Genomic DNA, 24,891 nt, shown 5'->3' on the forward strand with positions numbered 1-24,891 from the left:
CTTTGCCTGAGGGAGTTGAAACCTTGGTTTCTTTATAATTTCAAAATTTATTAACGGGCAATTTTAGAAAAGTTTGTTATAAATCATGTCAATACCGAAATACTGACTACTGAGCTGATGATACCCTCGGGGACTGATAGTCCACCAGCAGAGGTATCGACCCAGTGATGTTAAAAATTGAAAACAACACGTTTAATAATTTCATGCGTCCGAAGCGCTTTTCTGGATTTAACTTCATCAGGAACGCTCAAAGCCAAACATTTGAAATCCGAGAATACCGAAACAGATGAAGAGCTATATGACAAAAATACCTAAAACAAATAGCCAAATCCATCTAAGGTCAACTTTGCCTGAAGGAGTTGAAACCTTGGTTTCTTTATAATTTCAAAATTTATTAACGGGCAATTTTAGAAAAGTTTGTTATAAATCATGTCAGTACCGAAGTACTGACTACTGAGCTGATGATACCCTCGGGGACTGATAGTCTACCAGCAGAGGTATCGACCCAGTGATGTAAAAAATTGAAAACAACACGTTTAATAATTTCATGCGTCCGAAGCGCTTTTCTGGATTAACCTTCATCAGGAACGCTCAAAGCCAAACATTTGAAATCCAAAGTATGTAAAAGTACCGAAACAGATTAAGAGCTATATGACAAAAATACTAAAAAACAAATAGCCAAATCCATCTAAGGTCAACTTTGCCTGAAGGAGTTGAAACCTTGGTTTCTTTATAATTTCACAATTTATCAACGGGCAATTTTAGAAAAGTTTGTTATAAATCATGTCAGTACCGAAGTACTGACTACTCAGCTGATGATAACCTCGGAGACTGATAGTCTACCAGCAGAAGTATCGACCCAGTGATGTAAAAAATTGAAAACAACACGTTTAATAATTTCATGCGTCCAAAGCGCTTTTCTGGATTTACCTCCATCAGGAACGCTCAAAGCCAAACATTTGAAATCCGAGGGATGTATAAGTACCGAAACAGATGAAGAGCTATATGACAAAATACATAAAACAAATAGCCAAATCCATCTAAGGTCAACTTTGTCTGAAGGAGTTGAAACCTTGGTTTCTTTATAATTTCAAAATTTATAAACGGGCAATTTTAGAAAAGTTTGTTATAAATCATGTCAGTACCGAAGTAATGACTACTGAGCTGATGATACCATCGGGGACTGATAGTCCACCAGCAGAGGTATCGACCCAGTGATGTAAAAAATTGAAAACAACACGTTTAATAATCATGGTAATTTCATTCGTCCGAAGCGCTTTTCTTAATTTACCTTCACCAGGAACGCTCAAAGCCAAACATTTGAAATCCGAGGGATGTATAAGTACCGAAACAGTTGAAGAGCTATATGACAAAAATACCTAAAACAAATAGCCAAATCCATCTAAGGTCAACTTTGCCTGAGGGAGTTCAAAACCTTGGTTTCTTTATAATTTCAAAATTTATTAACGGGCAATTTTAGAAAAGTTTGTTATAAATCATGTCAGTACCGAAGTACTGACTACTGAGCTGATGATACCCTCGGAGACTGATAGTCGACCAGCAGAGGTATCGACCCAGTAATGTAAAAAATTGAAAACAACACGTTTAATAATTTCATGCGTCCGAAGCGCTTTTCTGGATTTACCTTCATCAGGAACGCTCAAAGCCAAACATTTGAAATCCGAGGGATGTATAATTACCGAAACAGTTGAAGAGCTATATGACAAAAATACCTAAAACAAATAGCCAAACCAATATTAGGTCAACTTTGCCTGAGGGAGTTGAAACCTTGGTTTCTTTATAATTTCAAAATTTATTAACGGGCAATTTTAGAAATGTTTGGTATAAATCATGTCAGTACCGAAGTACTGAGTACTTAGCTGATGATACCCTCGGGGACTGATAGTCCACCAGCAGAGGTATCGACCCAGTGATGTAAAAAATTGAAAAGAACACGTTTAATAATTTCATTCGTCCGAAGCGCTTTTCTGGATTTACCTTCATCAGGAACGCTCAAAGACAAACATTTGAAATCCGAGGGATGTATAAGTACCGAAACAGATTAAGAACTATATGACAAAAATACCTAAAACAAATAGCCAAATCCATCTAAGGTCAACTTTGCCTGAAGGTGTTGAAACCTTGGTTTCTTTATAATTTCAAAATTTATTAACGGGCAATTTTAGAAAAGTTTGTTATAAATCATGTCAGTACCGAAGTACTGACTACTGAGCTGATGATACCCTCGGGGACTGATAGTCCAACAGCAGAGGTATCGACCCAGTGATGTAAAAAATTGAAAACAACACGTTTAATAATCATGGTAATTTCATTCGTCCGAAGCGCTTTTCTTGATTTACCTTCATCAGGAACGCTCAAAGCCAAACATTTGAAATCCGAGGGATGTATAAGTACCGAAACAGTTGAAGAGCTATATGACAAAAATACCTAAAACAAATAGCCAAACCAATCTAAGGTCAACTTTGCCTGAGGGAGTTGAAACCTTGGTTTCTTTATAATTTCAAAATTTATAAACGGGCAATTTTAGAAAAGTTTGTTATAAATCATGTCAGTACCGAAGTACTGACTACTGAGCTGATGATACCCTCGGGGACTGATAGTCCAACAGCAGAGGTATCGACCCAGTGATGTAAAAAATTGAAAACAACACGTTTAATAATTTCATGCGTACGAAGGGCTTTTCTGGATTTACCTTCATCAGGAACGCTCAAAGCCAAACATTTGAAATCCGAGGGATGTATAATTACCGAAACAGTAGAAGAGCTATATGACAAAAATACCTAAAACAAATAGCCAAACCAATCTAAGGTCAACTTTGCCTGAGGGAGTTGAAACCTTGGTTTCTTTATAATTTCAAAATTTATTAACGGGCAATTTTAGAAAAGTTTGTTATGAATCATGTCAGTACCGAAGAACTGACTACTGAGCTGATGATACCCTCGGGGACTGATAGTCTACCAGCAGAGGTATCGACCCAGTGATGTAAAAAATTGGAAACAACACGTTTAATAATTTCATGCGTCCGAAGCGCTTTTCTAGATTTACCTTCATCAGGAACGCTCAAAGCCAAACATTTGAAATCCGAGGGATGTATAAGTACCGAAACAGCTGAAGAGCTATATGACAAAAATACCTAAAACAAATAGCCAAATCCATCTAAGGTCAACTTTGCCTGAGGGAGTTGAAACCTTGGTTTCTTTATAATTTCAAAATTTATTAACGGGCAATTTAAGAAAAGTTTGTTATAAATCATGTCAGTACCGAAGTACTGACTACTGAGCTGATGATACCATCGGGGACTGATAGTCCAACAGCAGAGGTATCGACCCAGTGATGTAAAAAATTGAAAAACAACACGTTTAATAATTTCATGCGTCCGAAGCGCTTTTCTGGATTTACCTTCATCAGGAACGCTCAAAGCCAAACATTTGAAATCCGAGGGATGTATAAGTACCGAAACAGTTGAAGAGCTATATGACAAAAATACCTAAAAGAAATAGCCAAATCCATCTAAGGTCAACTTTGCCTGAGGGAGTTGAAACCTTGGTTTCTTTATAATTTCAAAATTTATTAACGGGCAATTTTAGAAAAGTTTGTTATAAATCATGTCAGTACCGAAGTACTGACTACTGAGCTGATGATACCCTCGGAGACTGATAGTCTACCAGCAGAGGTATTGACCCAGTAATGTAAAAAATTGAAAACAACACGTTTAATAATTTCATGCGTCCAAAGCGCTTTTCTGGATTTACCTTTCATCAGGAACGCTCAAAGCCAAACATTTGAAATCCGAGGGATGTATAAGTACCGAAACAGTTGAAAAGCTATATGACAAAAATACCTAAAACAAATAGCCAAACCAATCTAAGGTCAACTTTGCCTGAAGGAGTTGAAACCTTGGTTTCTTTATAATTTCAAAATTTATTAACGGGCAATTTTAGAAAAGTTTGTTATAAATCATGTCAGTACCGAAGTACTGACTACTGAGCTGATGATACCCTCGGGGACTGATAGTCCAACAGCAGAGGTATCGACCCAGTGATGTAAAAAATTGAAAACAACACGTTTAATAATTTCATGCGTCCGAAGCGCTTTTCTGGATTTACCTTCATCAGGAACACTCAAAGCCAAACATTTGAAATCCGAGGGATGTATAAGTACCGAAACAGTTGAAGAGCTATATGACAAAAATACCTAAAACAAATAGCCAAATCCATCTAAGGTCAACTTTGCCTGAGGGAGTTGAAACCTTGGTTTCTTTATAATTTCAAAAATTATTAACGGGAAATTTTAGAAAAGTTTGTTATAAATCATGTCAGTACCGAAGTACTGACTACTGAGCTGATGATACCCTCGGGGACTGATAGTCCACCAGCAGAGGTATCGACCCAGTGATGTAAAAAATTGAAAACAACACGTTTAATAATCATGATAATTTCATGCGTCCGAAGCGCTTTTATGGATTTACCTTCATCAGGAACGCTCAAAGCCAAACATTTGAAATCCGAGGGATGTATAAGTACCGAAACAGTTGAAGAGCTATATGACAAAAATACCTAAAACAAATAGCCAAATCCATCTAAGGTCAACTTTATCTGAAGGAGTTGAAACCTTGGTTTCTTTATAATTTCAAAAATTATAAACGGGCAATTTTAGAAAAGTTTGTTATAAATCATGTCAGTACCGAAGTACTGACTACTGAGCTGATGATACCCTCGGGGACTGATAGTCCACCAGCAGAGGTATCGACCCAGTGATGTAAAAAATTGAAAACAACACGTTTAATAATTTCATGCGTCCGAAGCGCTTTTCTGGATTTACCTTCACCAGGAACGCTCAAAGCCAAACATTTGAAATCCGAGGGATTTATAAGTACCGAAACAGTTGAAGAGCTATATGACAAAAATACCTAAAACAAATAGCCAAATCCATCTAAGGTCAACTTTGCCTGAGGGAGTTGAAACCTTGGTTTCTTTATAATTTCAAAATTTATTAACGGGCAATTTTAGAAAAGTTTGTTATGAATCATGTCAGTACCGAAGTACTGACTACTGAGCTGATGATACCCTCGGGGACTGATAGTCTACCAGCAGAGGTATCGACCCAGTGATGTAAAAAATTGGAAACAACACGTTTAATAATTTCATGCGTCCGAAGCGCTTTTCTAGATTTACCTTCATCAGGAACGCTCAAAGCCAAACATTTGAAATCCGAGGGATGTATAAGTACCGAAACAGCTGAAGAGCTATATGACAAAAATACCTAAAACAAATAGCCAAATCCATCTAAGGTCAACTTTGCCTGAGGGAGTTGAAACCTTGGTTTCTTTATAATTTCAAAATTTATTAACGGGCAATTTAAGAAAAGTTTGTTATAAATCATGTCAGTACCGAAGTACTGACTACTGAGCTGATGATACCATCGGGGACTGATAGTCCAACAGCAGAGGTATCGACCCAGTGATGTAAAAAATTGAAAAACAACACGTTTAATAATTTCATGCGTCCGAAGCGCTTTTCTGGATTTACCTTCATCAGGAACGCTCAAAGCCAAACATTTGAAATCCGAGGGATGTATAAGTACCGAAACAGTTGAAGAGCTATATGACAAAAATACCTAAAAGAAATAGCCAAATCCATCTAAGGTCAACTTTGCCTGAGGGAGTTGAAACCTTGGTTTCTTTATAATTTCAAAATTTATTAACGGGCAATTTTAGAAAAGTTTGTTATAAATCATGTCAGTACCGAAGTACTGACTACTGAGCTGATGATACCCTCGGAGACTGATAGTCTACCAGCAGAGGTATTGACCCAGTAATGTAAAAAATTGAAAACAACACGTTTAATAATTTCATGCGTCCAAAGCGCTTTTCTGGATTTACCTTTCATCAGGAACGCTCAAAGCCAAACATTTGAAATCCGAGGGATGTATAAGTACCGAAACAGTTGAAAAGCTATATGACAAAAATACCTAAAACAAATAGCCAAACCAATCTAAGGTCAACTTTGCCTGAAGGAGTTGAAACCTTGGTTTCTTTATAATTTCAAAATTTATTAACGGGCAATTTTAGAAAAGTTTGTTATAAATCATGTCAGTACCGAAGTACTGACTACTGAGCTGATGATACCCTCGGGGACTGATAGTCCAACAGCAGAGGTATCGACCCAGTGATGTAAAAAATTGAAAACAACACGTTTAATAATTTCATGCGTCCGAAGCGCTTTTCTGGATTTACCTTCATCAGGAACACTCAAAGCCAAACATTTGAAATCCGAGGGATGTATAAGTACCGAAACAGTTGAAGAGCTATATGACAAAAATACCTAAAACAAATAGCCAAATCCATCTAAGGTCAACTTTGCCTGAGGGAGTTGAAACCTTGGTTTCTTTATAATTTCAAAAATTATTAACGGGAAATTTTAGAAAAGTTTGTTATAAATCATGTCAGTACCGAAGTACTGACTACTGAGCTGATGATACCCTCGGGGACTGATAGTCCACCAGCAGAGGTATCGACCCATTGATGTAAAAAATTGAAAACAACACGTTTAATAATCATGATAATTTCATGCGTCCGAAGCGCTTTTATGGATTTACCTTCATCAGGAACGCTCAAAGCCAAACATTTGAAATCCGAGGGATGTATAAGTACCGAAACAGTTGAAGAGCTATATGACAAAAATACCTAAAACAAATAGCCAAATCCATCTAAGGTCAACTTTATCTGAAGGAGTTGAAACCTTGGTTTCTTTATAATTTCAAAAATTATAAACGGGCAATTTTAGAAAAGTTTGTTATAAATCATGTCAGTACCGAAGTACTGACTACTGAGCTGATGATACCCTCGGGGACTGATAGTCCACCAGCAGAGGTATCGACCCAGTGATGTAAAAAATTGAAAACAACACGTTTAATAATTTCATGCGTCCGAAGCGCTTTTCTGGATTTACCTTCACCAGGAACGCTCAAAGCCAAACATTTGAAATCCGAGGGATTTATAAGTACCGAAACAGTTGAAGAGCTATATGACAAAAATACCTAAAACAAATAGCCAAATCCATCTAAGGTCAACTTTGCCTGAGGGAGTTGAAACCTTGGTTTCTTTATAATTTCAAAATTTATTAACGGGCAATTTTAGAAAAGTTTGTTATGAATCATGTCAGTACCGAAGTACTGACTACTGAGCTGATGATACCCTCGGGGACTGATAGTCTACCAGCAGAGGTATCGACCCAGTGATGTAAAAAATTGGAAACAACACGTTTAATAATTTCATGCGTCCGAAGCGCTTTTCTAGATTTACCTTCATCAGGAACGCTCAAAGCCAAACATTTGAAATCCGAGGGATGTATAAGTACCGAAACAGCTGAAGAGCTATATGACAAAAATACCTAAAACAAATAGCCAAATCCATCTAAGGTCAACTTTGCCTGAGGGAGTTGAAACCTTGGTTTCTTTATAATTTCAAAATTTATTAACGGGCAATTTAAGAAAAGTTTGTTATAAATCATGTCAGTACCGAAGTACTGACTACTGAGCTGATGATACCATCGGGGACTGATAGTCCAACAGCAGAGGTATCGACCCAGTGATGTAAAAAATTGAAAAACAACACGTTTAATAATTTCATGCGTCCGAAGCGCTTTTCTGGATTTACCTTCATCAGGAACGCTCAAAGCCAAACATTTGAAATCCGAGGGATGTATAAGTACCGAAACAGTTGAAAAGCTATATGACAAAAATACCTAAAACAAATAGCCAAACCAATCTAAGGTCAACTTTGCCTGAAGGAGTTGAAACCTTGGTTTCTTTATAATTTCAAAATTTATTAACGGGCAATTTTAGAAAAGTTTGTTATAAATCATGTCAGTACCGAAGTACTGACTACTGAGCTGATGATACCCTCGGGGACTGATAGTCCAACAGCAGAGGTATCGACCCAGTGATGTAAAAAATTGAAAACAACACGTTTAATAATTTCATGCGTCCGAAGCGCTTTTCTGGATTTACCTTCATCAGGAACACTCAAAGCCAAACATTTGAAATCCGAGGGATGTATAAGTACCGAAACAGTTGAAGAGCTATATGACAAAAATACCTAAAACAAATAGCCAAATCCATCTAAGGTCAACTTTGCCTGAGGGAGTTGAAACCTTGGTTTCTTTATAATTTCAAAAATTATTAACGGGAAATTTTAGAAAAGTTTGTTATAAATCATGTCAGTACCGAAGTACTGACTACTGAGCTGATGATACCCTCGGGGACTGATAGTCCACCAGCAGAGGTATCGACCCAGTGATGTAAAAAATTGAAAACAACACGTTTAATAATCATGATAATTTCATGCGTCCGAAGCGCTTTTATGGATTTACCTTCATCAGGAACGCTCAAAGCCAAACATTTGAAATCCGAGGGATGTATAAGTACCGAAACAGTTGAAGAGCTATATGACAAAAATACCTAAAACAAATAGCCAAATCCATCTAAGGTCAACTTTATCTGAAGGAGTTGAAACCTTGGTTTCTTTATAATTTCAAAAATTATAAACGGGCAATTTTAGAAAAGTTTGTTATAAATCATGTCAGTACCGAAGTACTGACTACTGAGCTGATGATACCCTCGGGGACTGATAGTCCACCAGCAGAGGTATCGACCCAGTGATGTAAAAAATTGAAAACAACACGTTTAATAATTTCATGCGTCCGAAGCGCTTTTCTGGATTTACCTTCACCAGGAACGCTCAAAGCCAAACATTTGAAATCCGAGGGATTTATAAGTACCGAAACAGTTGAAGAGCTATATGACAAAAATACCTAAAACAAATAGCCAAATCCATCTAAGGTCAACTTTGCCTGAGGGAGTTGAAACCTTGGTTTCTTTATAATTTCAATATTTATAAACGGGCAATTTTAGAAAAGTTTGTTATAAATAATATCAGTACCGAAGTACTGACTACTGAGCTGATGATACCCTCGGGGACTGATAGTCCACCAGCAGAGGCATCGACCCAGTGATGTAAAAAATTGAAAACAACACGTTTAATAATTTCATGTGTTCGAAGCGCTTTTCTGGATTTACCTTCATCAGGAACGCTCAAAGCCAAACATTTGAAATCCGAGGGATGTATAAGTACCGAAACAGTTGAAGAGCTATATGACAAAAATACCTAAAACAAATAGCCAAATCCATCTAAGGTCAACTTTGTCTGAAGGAGTTGAAACCTTGGTTTCTTTATAATTTCAAAATTTATAAACGGGCAATTTTAGAAAAGTTTGTTATAAATCATGTCAGTAATGAGCTGATGATACCCTCGGGGACTGATAGTCCACCAGCAAAGGTATCGACCTAGTGATGTAAAAAATTGAAAACAACACGTTTAATAATTTCATGCGTCCGAAGCGCTTTTCTGGATTTACCTTCATCAGGAACGCTCAAAGCCAAACATTTGAAATCCGAGGGATGTATAAGTACCGAAACAGTTGAAGAGCTATATGACAAAAATACCTAAAACAAATAGCCAAATCCATCTGAGGTCAACTTTGCTTGAGGGAGTTGAAACCTTGGTTTCTTTATAATTTCAAAATTTATAAACGGATGCTCCATCCATAAAAGTTTCGTTTTGTCTATCGTTTACCCAGAAACGTATACTAGTACTATATTTTTTATAAATAATTTAAAATATGTTAAATTGTAAAACAATATTTAAGTCAGGCGCCTGTAATTCAGTGGTTGTCGTTTGTTGCTATATATTATATTTGTTTTAGTTCACTATTTTGTACATAAATCAGGCCTTTCGTTTTCTCGTTAGAATTGTTTTACATTTGTCATTTCGGGGCCTTTTATAGCTGACTATGCGGTATGGGTTACGCTCATTGTTGAAGGATGTACGGTGACCTATAGTTGTTAATTTCTATGTCATTTGGTCTCTTGTGGAGAGTTGTCTCATTGGCAATCATATCACATCTTCTTATTTTAATAATTAAAGTGTATGATGATATAGGCTCTTTAATATTCTTCTACAACTTTTAGATTTTAACCCTTCGAGTGAAACAAATACAGGGGACATGGACTGCTTTTGATACATGGAGATCAAGATGGGCTATGTACATTTATGTCAAGGAAGAAGAAAAATCAATTATTGATGCATATCAAATACACATCTACACAGCTTAGGTGCTATCTATATATTAAAGTTTAAGAAGCAACAGTATTAAGCTTGTTCGCATGGTATCTTCTATAATATGTTCAGATCTTTTGCCTCAAATGACCAAATTTGATGGTCATTGGGTCAAAAGGTAAAGCAAAATTCTCGTGAATTCCATGATCTCAAATGGTTTTTTGTGGTATCGTATAGGAGTCATATATTTAATACTGTTATCAATGTATCATCGATATATCATTTAATGTTTAATTTGTACAAAATTGACATATAAATTAATGCCAACTTGCGGCAAAATCAAACTGGGAATACATAGATATGTAAAGACAACATGGTAAATTCATCAGCACATTTCATATTCATAAGTGGAATCTAAAAATATTCATCTCATCAAGAACATTAGTTTTTTTTTCAAATAAAAAATCTTTATTGATTCAAAACGTATTCCTGTATATTATACATTGTACCTTTTTCGGTATATATCATTAATTAAATAAAAAAAATTAATTGAAACAATGAATTATATATATATATATATACTGTTCTTCCTTTCACTACGGAAACATTTTACAATTATCTGCGCTACAACATAAATTTCTATAAATATAACATAAGGAGATGTGGTATGATTGCCAATGATACAACTATCCAAGTTGGCAACTGTCCAAATAAAGCGGATTAAGCAATTATAGTTCACCGTACGTCCTTCAACTGGAATGAACAAAACACAAACCGCTTATCAAGCTATAAAAGACCCTGACATAAGAAAACGTAAAACAATTCAAACGAGTAAACCAACGGCCTGATTTATGTGTGCAAAACAACAAACGAAAAACAAATATGATACACAGCAACAATTAAACGACTACCTCTGAATTGTAGGCTTCTAACTTGGGACAGTCACATACAGAATATGGCGGGGTTAAATATGTTTGCGGGTGCCCAAACCCTCCCCAATTGACAAACTTAGGACAGTGGTGTAACAGCACAACAGGTTAATTAAAAATCAAAGTACTGAAGAACTGAACATTGGATGACCGCAAGTTCTGGTGGATGGTCTCAGAAAAAAAATCATATCTCTATACCTGAAAGTTAGGTTAAGGTACATATATATTTTTTTTCTGAGACAAGTTCCTTTGTAGATGATGAATAAAAGACAGGGAATTCAATAATTATTATATTGTAGTGATATAATCATTTGTTATCAGTATAATCTGGTTTGTTGTTATATATTATATTAATATTTGTATAACAGTTATATGTATAGCAGATCATCTCTCGAGATATTCTTCCGCATGCGTTAACACAATATTTTCATGAGTATTCATTGAAGAAATGAATTTATAACAAGCGATAAGGAATGTTATTTTCCACTCGATAATATCTGCGTATTTATACGAAATACGTTCGGTTATCAGTTAAAAACGCAAAGAAATTTCTGTGGCAACATAACACCGGTATAACCTCTTAAGGTCACATCCGATGTAAAAACCAATTGAAACCATAAGGTGTATTTTTATATTTTTGTCATATTTTGTGAAAATCATTAGCAAAAAAAAAAAAAAATAGCAAAATACAATTATTTCTCAATTTAACATTCTATCAAATGATCTGCCATCAACACCACAAACAATATATACTCTAATTGACTATCCCTGCTCCATATAAGTTCGATAAATGAAATTATTCCCCTGCAATGTGCTTGTCACCATCTCAGTTCAAAATAGTAGGTGGTTTGTATGTAGTTTGGAAAACCAGTATAGTTTTGTCAGCGATAAATCAATGATTAATATAGCACTTACTATTAAATAAATCCTTGGATACATGAAAAAAAAAAACGATTAGGGTTCCCAACTGGTTCGAAAACCATTTTTTTTAAATAAAGGAAAGTTAAACAACTTTTTTGAAATAAAAACAAATTGTATTCCAATAAATTCGCCCATTAATGATGACGAGGGAATGTAAGACGTCAATTGTCGCAGGCTCGACGAAAATCAAAAGTACACCTAGAAATAAACATATGGGATTGACCGATAGACAGGTGCCTGTAAAATATGCGAGCCCTAAAAGGGACAAAGTCTTAAAAAGTTGTGAATAAATGTAGCATTCTACCAAAGATCCGCCATCAACAACATCATACCCTCATTGACCATCCCTGCTCCATTCAAATTCGATAAATGGAATGCAAAGGGTATGTAAGTGTAAGTGAGCATACAATAAAGAATTGAATTCATTCTTTTATTTGATTCAAACAAAAATCAATGCGAACGGGGAACTGATTTGATGACATAGTTTCACGGACATGAAAATATTGTATGTATGCATTATAAAATAGTAGCTATGAAATATAAGCTAGGTCTATGTGCATCTTCAACAATTGACGCTCTCCAACGTTGTAAACTAGAACAGAATTCAAAACAAAAATCTCCTTTTCTGATCTTGCATTGATGATCGTTTTTTTGTTTAATGTTTCTCTCTTGTCTTCTTTAGCTTTTGCCCAATACACAAAAAGGGTAAAAAATAGTCATTTAAGAGCAATCACTCCTATAAAGAGTCTACTAACGATTTCAGCAAAATTTGACTTATTTGTAGATCTTGTCTTGCTGATCATTTTTGTCTATCTTTTATAGTTTTCAAGATAATAGGCAAAACCTATTAATTAAAGGACAATAACTCCAATACGGAGTGGTCTGACGAATTCAGCTATTTTGACTTATTTGTATATGTCTTGTCTGGCTGATCATTAAGGCTTTTAAAAGTTTCTATCTATTATACTTTTCAAAATAATAGGCTGAATCGCTCACCTGGAATATTTTGTGTAGATCTTGCAACAATGATTATTGTTTAATGTTTAAATGTGACTTTAAATATTCTGCTCTCTATCTATTATAGTTTCTGCAAAAAAAAATAATTAAAAAATGGTAGAAATCATCTTTCAAGGGCAATAACTCCTATATGGGATCAATTGACAATTTTGGTCATTTTGACTTATTTGTCAGTCTTACTTTGCTGAACATTTTTGCTGTTTGAAGTTTCTGTCTATCGCAGTTTCTGGGAAAAAAACTTATCAATTTAATAAAAATAGTCTTTCGAGGGCAATAACTCCCATAAGGAATCAATTGACATATTCGGTCATTTGAGTTATTTGTAGGCCTTACTTTGCTGAAAATTTTTTCTGTTTGCTGTTTCTGGGAAAAAACTAAAGATAAATAGGACAAGCATTCTGAGAGTATTACATGGCAATACATAGTCCTCTACCGGTTAAAAATTCATTGTACAGGAACAAAATGCTACTATGATCTATAACTTGTCATGGTGTAACCTATATAACAAATATTAAGTCAATATCTATAAGCATGACGAAAAAAAAATGTTGAAAATGATTATTTGAGTGAATTTTTTCAAGTCCAAGGACCATAACTCTGCACAAAATCATCAGACCGGAACAAAATTCGAACTTGGTCTGTAACTTGTCATGATAAACTATATACCAATTTTCAAATCAATATCTTCAAGCATGATAAAAAAGGGCAGAAAACTGATTATTAGGGTGAATTTTTTAAGTCCAAGGACCATAACTCTGCACAAAATCATAGGACCAGTACAAAATTCGAACTTTATTTGTAACTTGTCGTGATAAAACTATATACCAGTTATCAAATCAATATCTTTAAGCATGATGAAAAAAAGTGCGGAAAACTGATTATTTGAGTGAATTTTTTTAGTCCAAGGACCATAACTCTGGACAAAATCATCAGACCGGAACAAAATACAATCTTGATCTGTAACTTGTCATGATAAAACTATATACCAAATATCAGATCAATATCTTCAAGCACGAAGAAAAAAAGTGTGGAAAACTTGATTTGCCTGACTGACGGATGGACAGACAAGACAGAGTGCAAACCTCAAGTCCCCTTCGACTTCGTCGGTTGGGGATTAAAAATCATCTTTAAGGGACAATAACTCCTACAAGAAATAAATTGACAATAGTTTCTTGAAAAAAATTAAAAAAATTAATACAAATTGTCTTTTAAGGCCAATAAACTGCTTCGGTCCAACCCTGAACAGTTTGGGCAAAAATGGACACAATATTCAAGCTTGATACAGGTCTGAATAAGGATTGTAATTGAATATTTCAAACATTATAGGTTTCTGACACAGAATAAATGTGTCAAAGAACTTGAAATTGGTTGTTTGATTTGAATTTATATTCAATTGAAGATTTCTTGCTGTTGTGCAATACACTGTGCTGTTGCGCAATACTTAGTAAATCTGTTTTCAGACTATATACAAAGAATTAGCAAAAATAAATTGTGACCCCCAATGTTTTTCTTTGGAAAATTGACAATTTCTTAAATCTTGAGGAAAAAAAAATTGACCCCCCCCCAAAATATTTTTTTTACCCCCTCCAAAAAAAAAAAAAATTTGAAGAGAATTCTCCCCCCCTCCTCCAAAAAAATAATTTTGAAGAAATTTTCGTTTTGTAAAATGTGGTACAAATTAAGAGACATCCATACACCTAAACACAAGTTATTGTCTGAAAACTAGAAAAATGCTTGTTTTAGACCCTTTTTGGCCCCTAATTCCTGAACGGTTTGGGCAATTACCCCCAAAATGGATCCCAACCTTCTACTTGTAGTATTGAACCTTGTGGTACAATTTCAGAGCAATCAAAAATTGAAAATACAAGTTATTGTCCTGAAACTAGAAAAATGCTTGTTTTGGCCCTTAATTCCTAAATGGTTGGGACCATCACCCCCAAAAACAATACCAACCTTCCTTTTGTGGTATTGAACCTTTTGGTTAAATTTCATAGAGATCCATACACTTAAACTAAAGTAATTGTCCGGAAACCAAATGTCTTCGGATGACGCTGACTATGACGACGTGATTCCAATATATGACCGCAAAATTTTTTTGCAGTCGTATAATAACTCCTATAAGGGATTAATTGGTGAATTTCATTCTTAGACTTATAGGTAGATTTTACTTTGCTAAACTTTTTTGCTGCTTAAAATTTCTCTTTATCCTTAATAGTTTTCAAGATAACAACCAATAAAATGCTCCACTGGGCACAGCTTGATATGACTGCAGAGGGCAAGTATGGACACTACATTCAAGCTTGAAACAGCTATGAATTTGGATTGTGATTAAATACTTGACACAGCATAGGTTTCTGCCACAGAATGAATGTGGTCAAAGAACTGAAAAATTTGAAATTAAACTTTTTGAAGGGTTTGCTACATCAAAAAGGGGTTCCCTCCCTCATTCTGAAAATTAATTTATACAGAATCACAAACAAACCTTCCAGGAAGTTCTTCAAAAAATTTACAAAAAAAAATGAAAAAAAAAACAATTTCCAAAATATCATTCATCATTTATACAATGTCTTTAAAAAATCTATAAAATTTACCGTTAATTATTTTTCGAAATATCTAATAATAAACTAGTAAATTTCAAACTATATTTATACATAATTTCTTCTCTAAAATTTGAATTTGATGCTATATCTATTTTCAACTATGAATCGTATCATTTCTTTTAATTGTGCAATACATGTACAGCTCTGAATTTGGTTGTGATTAAATATTTGACATGGCATAGGTTCCCGACACAGAATGAATGTGGTCTAAGAACTTAAAAATTTGAAATTGGATATTTACCCATTATGGTTCAATATCCAAAATCTAAATACACGGTTAGATTCATATCAAAGAACCCCCCATATATTCAACTTTTGTTGAAATCAAACAAAGTTTAATTTTGGACCAACTTGAAAACTGGGCTCAAAATCAAAAGTCTATATACATGTTTAGATTCAGCATATCAAAGAACCCTTGAATTCATTTTTTGTTAATCAAACAAAGTTGAATTTTGGACCCTTTGGACCTTAATGTGGACCAATTTGAAAAACAGGCCCAAAATCCAAAATCTAAATACAGTTAGATTCAGCATATCAAAGAACCCCAAGAATTCATGTTTTGCTGAAATCAAACAAAGTTTAATTTTTGACCCTTTGGACCTTAATGTGGATTAATTTATAAGCAGGGCCCAAAATCCAAAATCTAAATACCATGGTACAATTTCATAGAGATCCATATACTTATACTCAAGTTATTGTCTGGAAACCAAATGTCTTCAGACTACGACGCAGACAATTACATCGCCATACTATTATACGACTGCAAATATTTTCAAGTCAAAATGCTAAACTTGTGCCAATATAAATGTTCCGTTGAATTTCTTTCTATGTAAATGTATCTTAACAGAAAAAGAACTTAGAACTGTTACAACAAAAGGACCAATTGCCACTGAATTTATGATACACAAAGACCATGTTATAATTTTAAAGGTGACACTCTTTACAAAAATTAACTGCTACAATGCTTAATGTGTGAAAAAAAACATGTAAATTGTTATGCACTATATAATATTGTTGTTTTATGAATATGTGCTTGCTTATTTGTTGGTGCTCAATGCCACTTTAAGCGACCTTCAGTTTTTTTTTCTGGTGAAGGAAGTCAGAGTATTAGGAAAAAAAACAATTGTTCTGGCAATCCTTGTCAATCAAGTTCAGTGTCATACACACCTAACCAGGAGCAGGATTAAAAGTTAAGGATAAATGTATATTTTTACCAATATCTTATATTTTTTAGATGCTTTGATTTGAAATTTCATTAGTATCAACTTTCGGATTTTGACCACAAGAATGAAACAAATTTATGAGATATTGTCTCTTACTTTTTTCCATAAAATGGTGATTTCAATTCACGTTATATTCTCATGCTGTAGCTTCATTATGCTCTTTCAATTTATCATAAAAAATACTATCTGACTTCAATTCAACATATTGTTATTTGATCCTAGCATTATAAAATTTGAATATATCATTATCTTTTCTTAGCTGAACAAAATAACTGTTTTAATAAAGTATTTCGTATTCACATAGTATTTTCTGGAAAAGCCCTAATGAGAAGATGTAGGAAGCAAATTCTGAAATATGATTATTTATTTCTGACAAGATTATTATACATGTACAGCAATATACAGAAAATGGTGTTTCTTTCTGCAGAGTTCGTCTTGCTCCTGTAGCCATTGTTGCAAGAAAATCAAAACCGTCCCAGCACATCTGTTTTTACAAAACATGTAAGTTGTTATTCTAATATGCATCAGGAAGCAGTTTATCTGTTTTTTTTTACACATTGCACAAAAAGATTTTCATACTATTATCAAGTATTGGATTCTAAAGCTTGACATCGAAGCTGACATTCAGCAATATCATGTAAAACTTCCTGTATTTGACTCAGTAATGTCTCTCCTTTACTGACAATGTCTTCCAAATGCTTTGCAGATTCTTGATTTTCATTTTCCAGTTTCTTTAAGCTGGCCAACTGAAATGGTAAATGCAAATGACTACAATCAATCAAAAACAAATTTATGATTTCTCAGCAGTCATTTACTGTTTCCATAGCATGTTTTATAATCTATGGACCCTTCAATTTAATGCTTTTCATATAATCTAAAAACCTAAGTAACACTCATTAAAGCACCTGCTTCAAAACTGGAAAAGATTTAGTCTAATTATTAATTTTTCTTTCCTATAAAAAGATTTTTGGCTGCAAGCTCGCATAATATCCAGCTCTTTCTTGGAGCAACTGCTAAACAGTACAGTAACAAAGCTGTCCTCCTCAGAAGAGGCGATACAGAAGCAAAATGTAATGGTAATTTAACTCATCCAAGGAGTTGATGACAAAAGGTAGAACAATATTTGACAAGGAAATGCCATAACTGTACTTATTTTCATGGTGAGTTTATTGTCAAAACTGCCTTCAATTTTCTTGTCTATATCTAGGTACTAACATTTAACAAAAAAAACCAATTAAAAACAACCACAAAATAAAATGCTTCGCAGAGCGCAGCCTGATACGACCACAGAGGTCGAACCTTGAACAGTTAGGGCAAGTTTGGACACAATATTCAAGCTTGATACTGTCTGAATTTGGATTGTGATCAAATTTTTGACATAATATAGGTTTCTGACACAAAATAAATGTGGTCAAAGAGCTTAAAAATTTGAAATGGGACATTCATTTTACCTAGAATGGTCTAATATCCAAAATCTAACAACATGGTTAGATTCAGCATATAAAAAAACACCAAAAATTTAATTTTGGATCCTTCAAACCTTAATATGGACTAGTTTGAAAACAGGGCCCAAAATAAAAAATCTAAATGCACAATAATATTCAGCATATCATACAGCCGCAATAATTCAGTTTTTGATGAAATCAAACAAAGTTTAATTTTGGACCCTTTTGACCTCAATGTAGACCAATTTAAAAATGGGGCCCAATATCCAAAAAAGTAATACAAGGTAAGAACCCCCAAAAATTAAAGACTTTAAATTAATCCCATTGAAATTGGTTAAAAGATTTGTATTTATTTTCGATTGAAGATTTCTTGCTATTGCACAATACTGTGCAATTGAAGATTTCTTGCTATTGCGCAATACTGTGCAATTGCAGATTTCTTGCTATTGCGCAATACTGTGTAATTGAAGATTTCTTGTTATTGGGCAATACTGTGTAATTGAAGATTTCTTGTTATTGCGCAATACTGTGTAATTGAAGATTTCTTGTTATTGCGCAATACTGTGTAATTGAAGATTTCTTGTTATTGCGCAATACTGTGCTATTGCGCAATACTGTGTTGTTGCGCAATACTGTGCTATTGCGCAATACTGTGCAATTAAAGATTTCTTGCTATTGCGCAATACTGTGCAATTGAAGATTTCTTGCTATTGCCCAATATTGTGCTATTGTACAATACTGTGAAATTGCGCAATACTGTGCAATTGAAGATTCTTGCTATTGCGCAATACTGTGCAATTGAAGATTACAAAAACTTTAAAGAAAAAAAATATGAACCCCAAAAAATTGGAAAAAAAAATCCCCCTCCCCCCCTTGGAGTTATTACCCCCAAACTCAATCCCAGCCTTCCCTTTGTGGTATGGAACCTTGTAGTACAATTTTAGACAGATCCATACACTTACACACAAGTTATTGTCTGGAAACTAGAAAAAATGCAATGAAGTTTATTAAACTAAAGTTATTGGCAAATTTCCAATGTAATTTATTAATAATACAGTTTTTGGCAAATTTCCAATATACATAATTTAAAAGCAGTTTAGGTGAGATAAACAAAAAAGCTTCCTCAGCAACATTTTATATTGGCAAATTTCCAATGAAGTTCATTAAACTAAAGTTATTGGCAAATTTCCAATGGAATTTATTAATAATAAAGTTTTTGGCAAATTTCCAATATACATAATTTAAAAGCAGTTTAGGTGAGATATTCAAATGAGTTTCAATTACCAACTTTACACTGCCTTTTAAATTATGTTTTGTACTTAAGTAATTGTCCATTAACCTGGAAACCCTTTTCCCCCCTTTTTTGCACCTTATTCCTTAACGGTTTGAGCCATAACTCCCAAAGACAATTCTTACCATCCCTTTGTGGTATTCCAATATCCAAAATCTAAATACATGGTTAGATTCAGCATATCAAAGAACACCAAGAATTCAATTTTTGATGAAATCAAATAAAGTTCAATTTTGGACCCTTTAAACCTCAATGTGGACCAATTTGATAATCGGGCCCAAATATCAAAAATCGAAATACATGGTTAGATTCAGCATATCGAAGAACCCAATATATTCAATTTTTGTTGAAATCAAACAAAGTTTAATTTTGGACCACAATTTGGACCAACTTGAAAACTGGGCCCATAATAAAAAAACTAAGTACATGTTTAGATTCAGCATATCAAAGAACCCCAAGAATTCAATTTTTGTTAAAATCAAACTCAGTTTAATTTTGGACCCTTTGCACCTTAATGTAGACCAATTTGAAAATGGGACCAAAAATTAAGAATCTAAATACACGGTTAGATTTGGCATATCAAAGAACCTCAATAGTTCAACTTTTGATGAAATCAAACAAAGTTTAATTTTGGACCCTTTTGGCCCCTAATTCCTAAACTGTTGGGACCAAAACTTCCAAAATCAATCCAAACCTTCCTTTTGTGGTCATAAACCTTGTGTTTAAATTTCATAGATTTCTATTAACTTATTCTAAAGTTATTGTGCAAAAACCAAGAAAAATGCTTATTTTGGCCCTTTTTTAGCCCCTAATTCCTAAACTGTTGGGACCAAAACTCCCAAAATCAATCCCAACCTTCCTTTTGTGGTCATAAACCTTGTGTTAAATTTCATAGATTTCTATTCACTTATACTAGAGTTATTGTGCGAAAACCAAGAATAATGCTTATTGGGCCCTTTTTTGGCCCCTAATTCCTAAACTGTAGGGACCAAAACTCCCAAAATCAATCTGAACCTTCCTTTTGTGGTCTTAAACCTTGTGTTTAAATTTCATAGATTTCTATTGACTTATACTAAAGTTATAGTGCGAAAACCAAATGTCTTCGGACGACGACGACGACGATGCCAACGTCATACCAATATACGACCGCAAAAATTTTGCGGTCGTATAAAAAGTGGTGTCTCAAATATCACAATTCATCCTCATTGCAAGTCTTGTTCCAATCTGACTAAAGGATAAATTTATCATTATCATTGAGAGAAAGATTTATATAAACTGTGAAGACACACAGTGACCACATATCTTTGATTTGTTCCAATCCAAATTGATCATTCTAACACAAAATTCTTATTCTTAGTATGGGCTTCCTTGTCCTGGTTGATGTTGACCTCACAATCAAAATGGATTGTGTGCGAGATATTGTCAAAAACTGAAAGCAAACCCAACCCTAGTATTAGGTATACCAGTAATAATTTAGTTGTATACGATGTAATAATAAGAGCTATTAATAAAGCATGTTCCTTTTGAGTTTGCTTGAGGATCTGTCTGTAAATCCCTACCTGTAACTCTAAAGAGGATTCTTCACTAGGTAACGAATCTATTAGTAGATCAACATCACCTGTCTGTAAGTCCCTACCTGTAACTCTAAAGAGGATTCTTCACTAGGTAATGAATATATTAGTAGATTAACATCACCTGTCTGTAAGTCCCTACCTGTAACTCTAAAGAGGATTCTTCACTAGGTAATGAATCTATTAGAAGTTCAACATCACCTGTCTGTAAGTCCCTACCTGTAACTCTAAAGTTGATTCTTCACTAGGTAATGAATCTATTAGTAGATCCACATCACCTGTCTGTAGATCCCTACCTGTAACTCTAAAGAGGATTCTCACTAGGTAATGAATATATTAGTAGATCCACATCACCTGTCTGTAAGTCCCTACCTGTAACTCTAGAGAGGATTCTTCACTAGGTAATGAATCTATAAGTAGATCCACATCACCTGTCTGTAAATCCCTACCTGTAACTCTAGAGGATTCTTCACTAGGTAATGAATCTATTAGTAGATCCACATCACCTGTCTGTAAGTCCCTACCTGTAACTCTAAAGAGGATTCTTCACTAGGTAATGAATCTATTAGTAGATCCACATCACCTGTCTGTAAATCCCTACCTGTAACTCTAAAGAGAATTCTTCACTAGGTAATGAATCTATTAGTAGATCCACATCACCTGTCTGTAAATCCCTACCTGTAACTCTAAAGAGGATTCTTCACTAGGTAATGAATCTATTAGTAGATCCACATCATCTGTATTTGTACATCCCTACCTGTAACTCTAAAGAGGATTCTTGACTAGGTAATGAATCTATTAGTAGATCTACATCACCTGTCTGTAAATTCCTAACTGTAACTCTAAAGAGGATTCTTCACTAGGTAATGAATCTATTAGTAGATTCACATCATCTGTGTCTGAACATCCCTACCTGTAACTCTAAAGTGGATTCTTCATTTGGTAACAAATCTATTAGTAGATCAACATCACCTGTCTGTAAGTTCCTACCAGTAACTCTAAAGAGGATTCTTCACTAGGTAATGAATCTATTAGTAGATCAACATCACCGGTCTGTAAGTCCCTACCTGTAACTCTAAAGAGGATTCTTCACTAGGTAATGAATCTATTAGTAGATCAACATCACCTGTCTGTAGATCCCTACCTGTAACTCTAAAGAGGATTCTTCACTACGTAATGAATCTATTAGTAGATCCACATCACCTGTCTGTAGATCCCTACCTGTAACTCTACAGTGGATTCTTCACTAGGTAATGAATATATTAGTAGATCCACATCACCTGTCTTTAAATCCCTACCTGTTACTCTAAAGAGGATTCTTCACTAGGTAATGAATCTATTAGTAGATCCACATCACCTGTCTTTAAATCCCTACCTGTAACTCTAAAGAGGATTCTTCACTAGGTAATGAATCTATTAGTAGATCCACATCACCTGTCTGTAAATCCCTACCTGTAACTCTAAAGAGAATTCTTCACTAGGTAATGAATCTATTAGTAGATCCACATCACCTGTCTGTTAGTCCCTACCTGTAACTCTAAAGAGGATTCTTCACTAGGTAATGAATCTATTAGTAGATCCACATCACCTGCAGTTCTTGCTATCAGTTTGGCAAATACTTGTGGATAATCTGTTAAATATATATACAATATATCAGTCTAGGCATAAAAAGAAACAGATAAGTAATAAAAATTTTCTGAGAAAGGTCTCACAATGAGTTTTATTATAATATGGGCACAGATCAAGTAAAAACAGGATATTCTTGTAATGAACCAATACATATACCAAGACATTTATTACACTGGCCAAAGGCCCAAAAATTCCTTCTTAGCTTTAACTTAAATATGGGAACCCTCATGGCAAGTGTTTTACAGTGCACATTTCACCATGCTAGTTTTACTGTGTTTTTTTTCTTTTTAAGCTCCGAGTTTTATAATTTGGCACACTGGTTCTTTTTGTTGTGAGCTATATCTAAAGCTTGGTACATATAATTAGTGGTAAAGGACTAATTTGGCATTATTTCAAATTTATCATAGCAAACTCTTTGAACACTACTCATTTGATAATTGACAACTGAACCGTTTCTACACTTCAAGGCATTTAGCACAAAAGCAAATCTGGCTATTATAGATGTTTAAGATCCATAGCTTATTTTTCATACAATATATTTCATATTCAAGTTTCTTTATAACCTAGAAATAGTTTTACTTAACTTTTATCGAGGCTTCCAACAACATTTAAAGAAAATATTTTAGGGTCCAAAAAAATTCATCACAGAAATGTTTTTTTTTAATCCAGTTTTTGCCCTTTATCATAATAAAACAAGAGTGTACACCCTGAAATGTCTCGCCTGCTTTACTGACCATTGATTTTATGCTGTTAGTCCTGAATATAAAGTTTTACTACAAGTATCACATAAACTTAACATGATCAAAGAAAATGAGGTCAAGGTCAGATAAACCAAGCCAGAAATAAATGTATACCGTAAAATCATTCCATACACCAAATATAGTTGACCTATTGCTTATAGTATACAAAAACAGACCAAACATTGAGCAATGAACCATAAAAATGAGGTCAAGGTCAAATAAAACCTGTCCGACTGACATGTACATCGTAAAATATTTTCATTCACAAAATATAGTTGACCTATTGCAAACAGTATACAAAGTATGAAGGATCAAGGTCTTCTACCTTCTGGAATATTAAGCTTCTAAGAATGTTGTTAACACCGCCGTGGCCACCGCTGCCTGATCACTATCCCTATGTCTCGCTTTCTGCGACAGAAGTCGCAGGCTCAACAAAAATAGTAAAAAGTATAGAATTAAGTATTTGTTTCATCTAGCTTATTTCATAAAAAGAAAAATGCTAATCTAAAATTAGTTTCATGTCACAGTCAGGAGCTACATCTACAGCACTGTAGGCAGTTTTCCTTCTAAAATAATCACAATTGTCATCAGATGAAGATGAGTTAGGATAAGACAGAAATACCTAAACCATCCATCTTTATTTTCAAATTGAACTGTATCAAATTCATTGCATATATCCTATTGTGCTCAGTGTAAAAAAAGGACAGTTAAATTCTATTTTTTAAACTAAATGCTTAGTCCTTAAAAGAAAGAAATATCATCTGAATTTCAAGACAAACTATTGACTAACAATTTAAGGGAAATTGTGTCTGTCTTTTTGCTTTCATTTGACAGATTTTAAAGTGGCAAGGTGGAGAGGAAAAGGGCAGTTCCTTTACATTTTTAATTACTTCAGCATACCTTCTTGTGGAGGGTCTGATGGAGACTGTTTTTGTTTCTCAAATCCAGCGAATTGACTTGGTGGTGAATACTGTTGTAAAATTCCTACACTGTTACAAAAATGATCAGCCATCTGCAAATAGATTTTTTTTATAAATATTTAAAAATAAATGGAGAATGTGTCCCCATGGACACAAATGATGCCCCCGCTTGCATACAACATTATAAAGGGACACAACTCAAGAACGATAAAAATGACCAACCCAAATTTGTACTTGATCTGAGTTTTAAGGTAATAAGTATTCTGTATAGGTTTTATAATGTTTGGTTGGGGCAAACTTAAGTTACAGAATGGAAACTAAAAATTATGCAATTTTTTGATTTATAAAGGGCATAACTCGATAATGATTAAAGTGACGCCACCAAAATTCAACTTGATCTGTGTTTTGTGGTAAAAAGCATTGTGTATAAGTTTCATAACATTTGGTTGAGGCAACTTAAGTTAGAG

General features: G+C 34.2%; 1 protein-coding gene across 2 annotated transcripts in view; it reads right to left on the minus strand.

The window, feature by feature from the left end:
* Positions 1 to 17,174: 17,174 nt before the first annotated feature.
* The window catches only part of LOC127712183 (mediator of RNA polymerase II transcription subunit 21-like), a 31,718-nt gene continuing 24,001 nt past the window's right edge, over positions 17,175 to 24,891 (minus strand). For both annotated transcript variants that reach the window (XM_052218488.1, XM_052218489.1), the window contains exons 2-4: positions 24,405 to 24,516; positions 22,665 to 22,765; positions 17,175 to 17,574 (exon numbers count right to left, since the gene is read on the minus strand). In XM_052218488.1, the coding sequence (XP_052074448.1) occupies positions 17,413 to 17,574; positions 22,665 to 22,765; positions 24,405 to 24,516 (375 nt within the window). In that variant the 3' untranslated portion in view covers positions 17,175 to 17,412. The remainder of the gene's footprint in view (positions 17,575 to 22,664; positions 22,766 to 24,404; positions 24,517 to 24,891) is intronic.

Source organism: Mytilus californianus, unplaced genomic scaffold, assembly GCF_021869535.1.
Source record: "Mytilus californianus isolate M0D057914Y unplaced genomic scaffold, xbMytCali1.0.p SCAF_8, whole genome shotgun sequence".
Taxonomy (NCBI): Eukaryota; Metazoa; Mollusca; class Bivalvia; order Mytilida; family Mytilidae; genus Mytilus; species Mytilus californianus.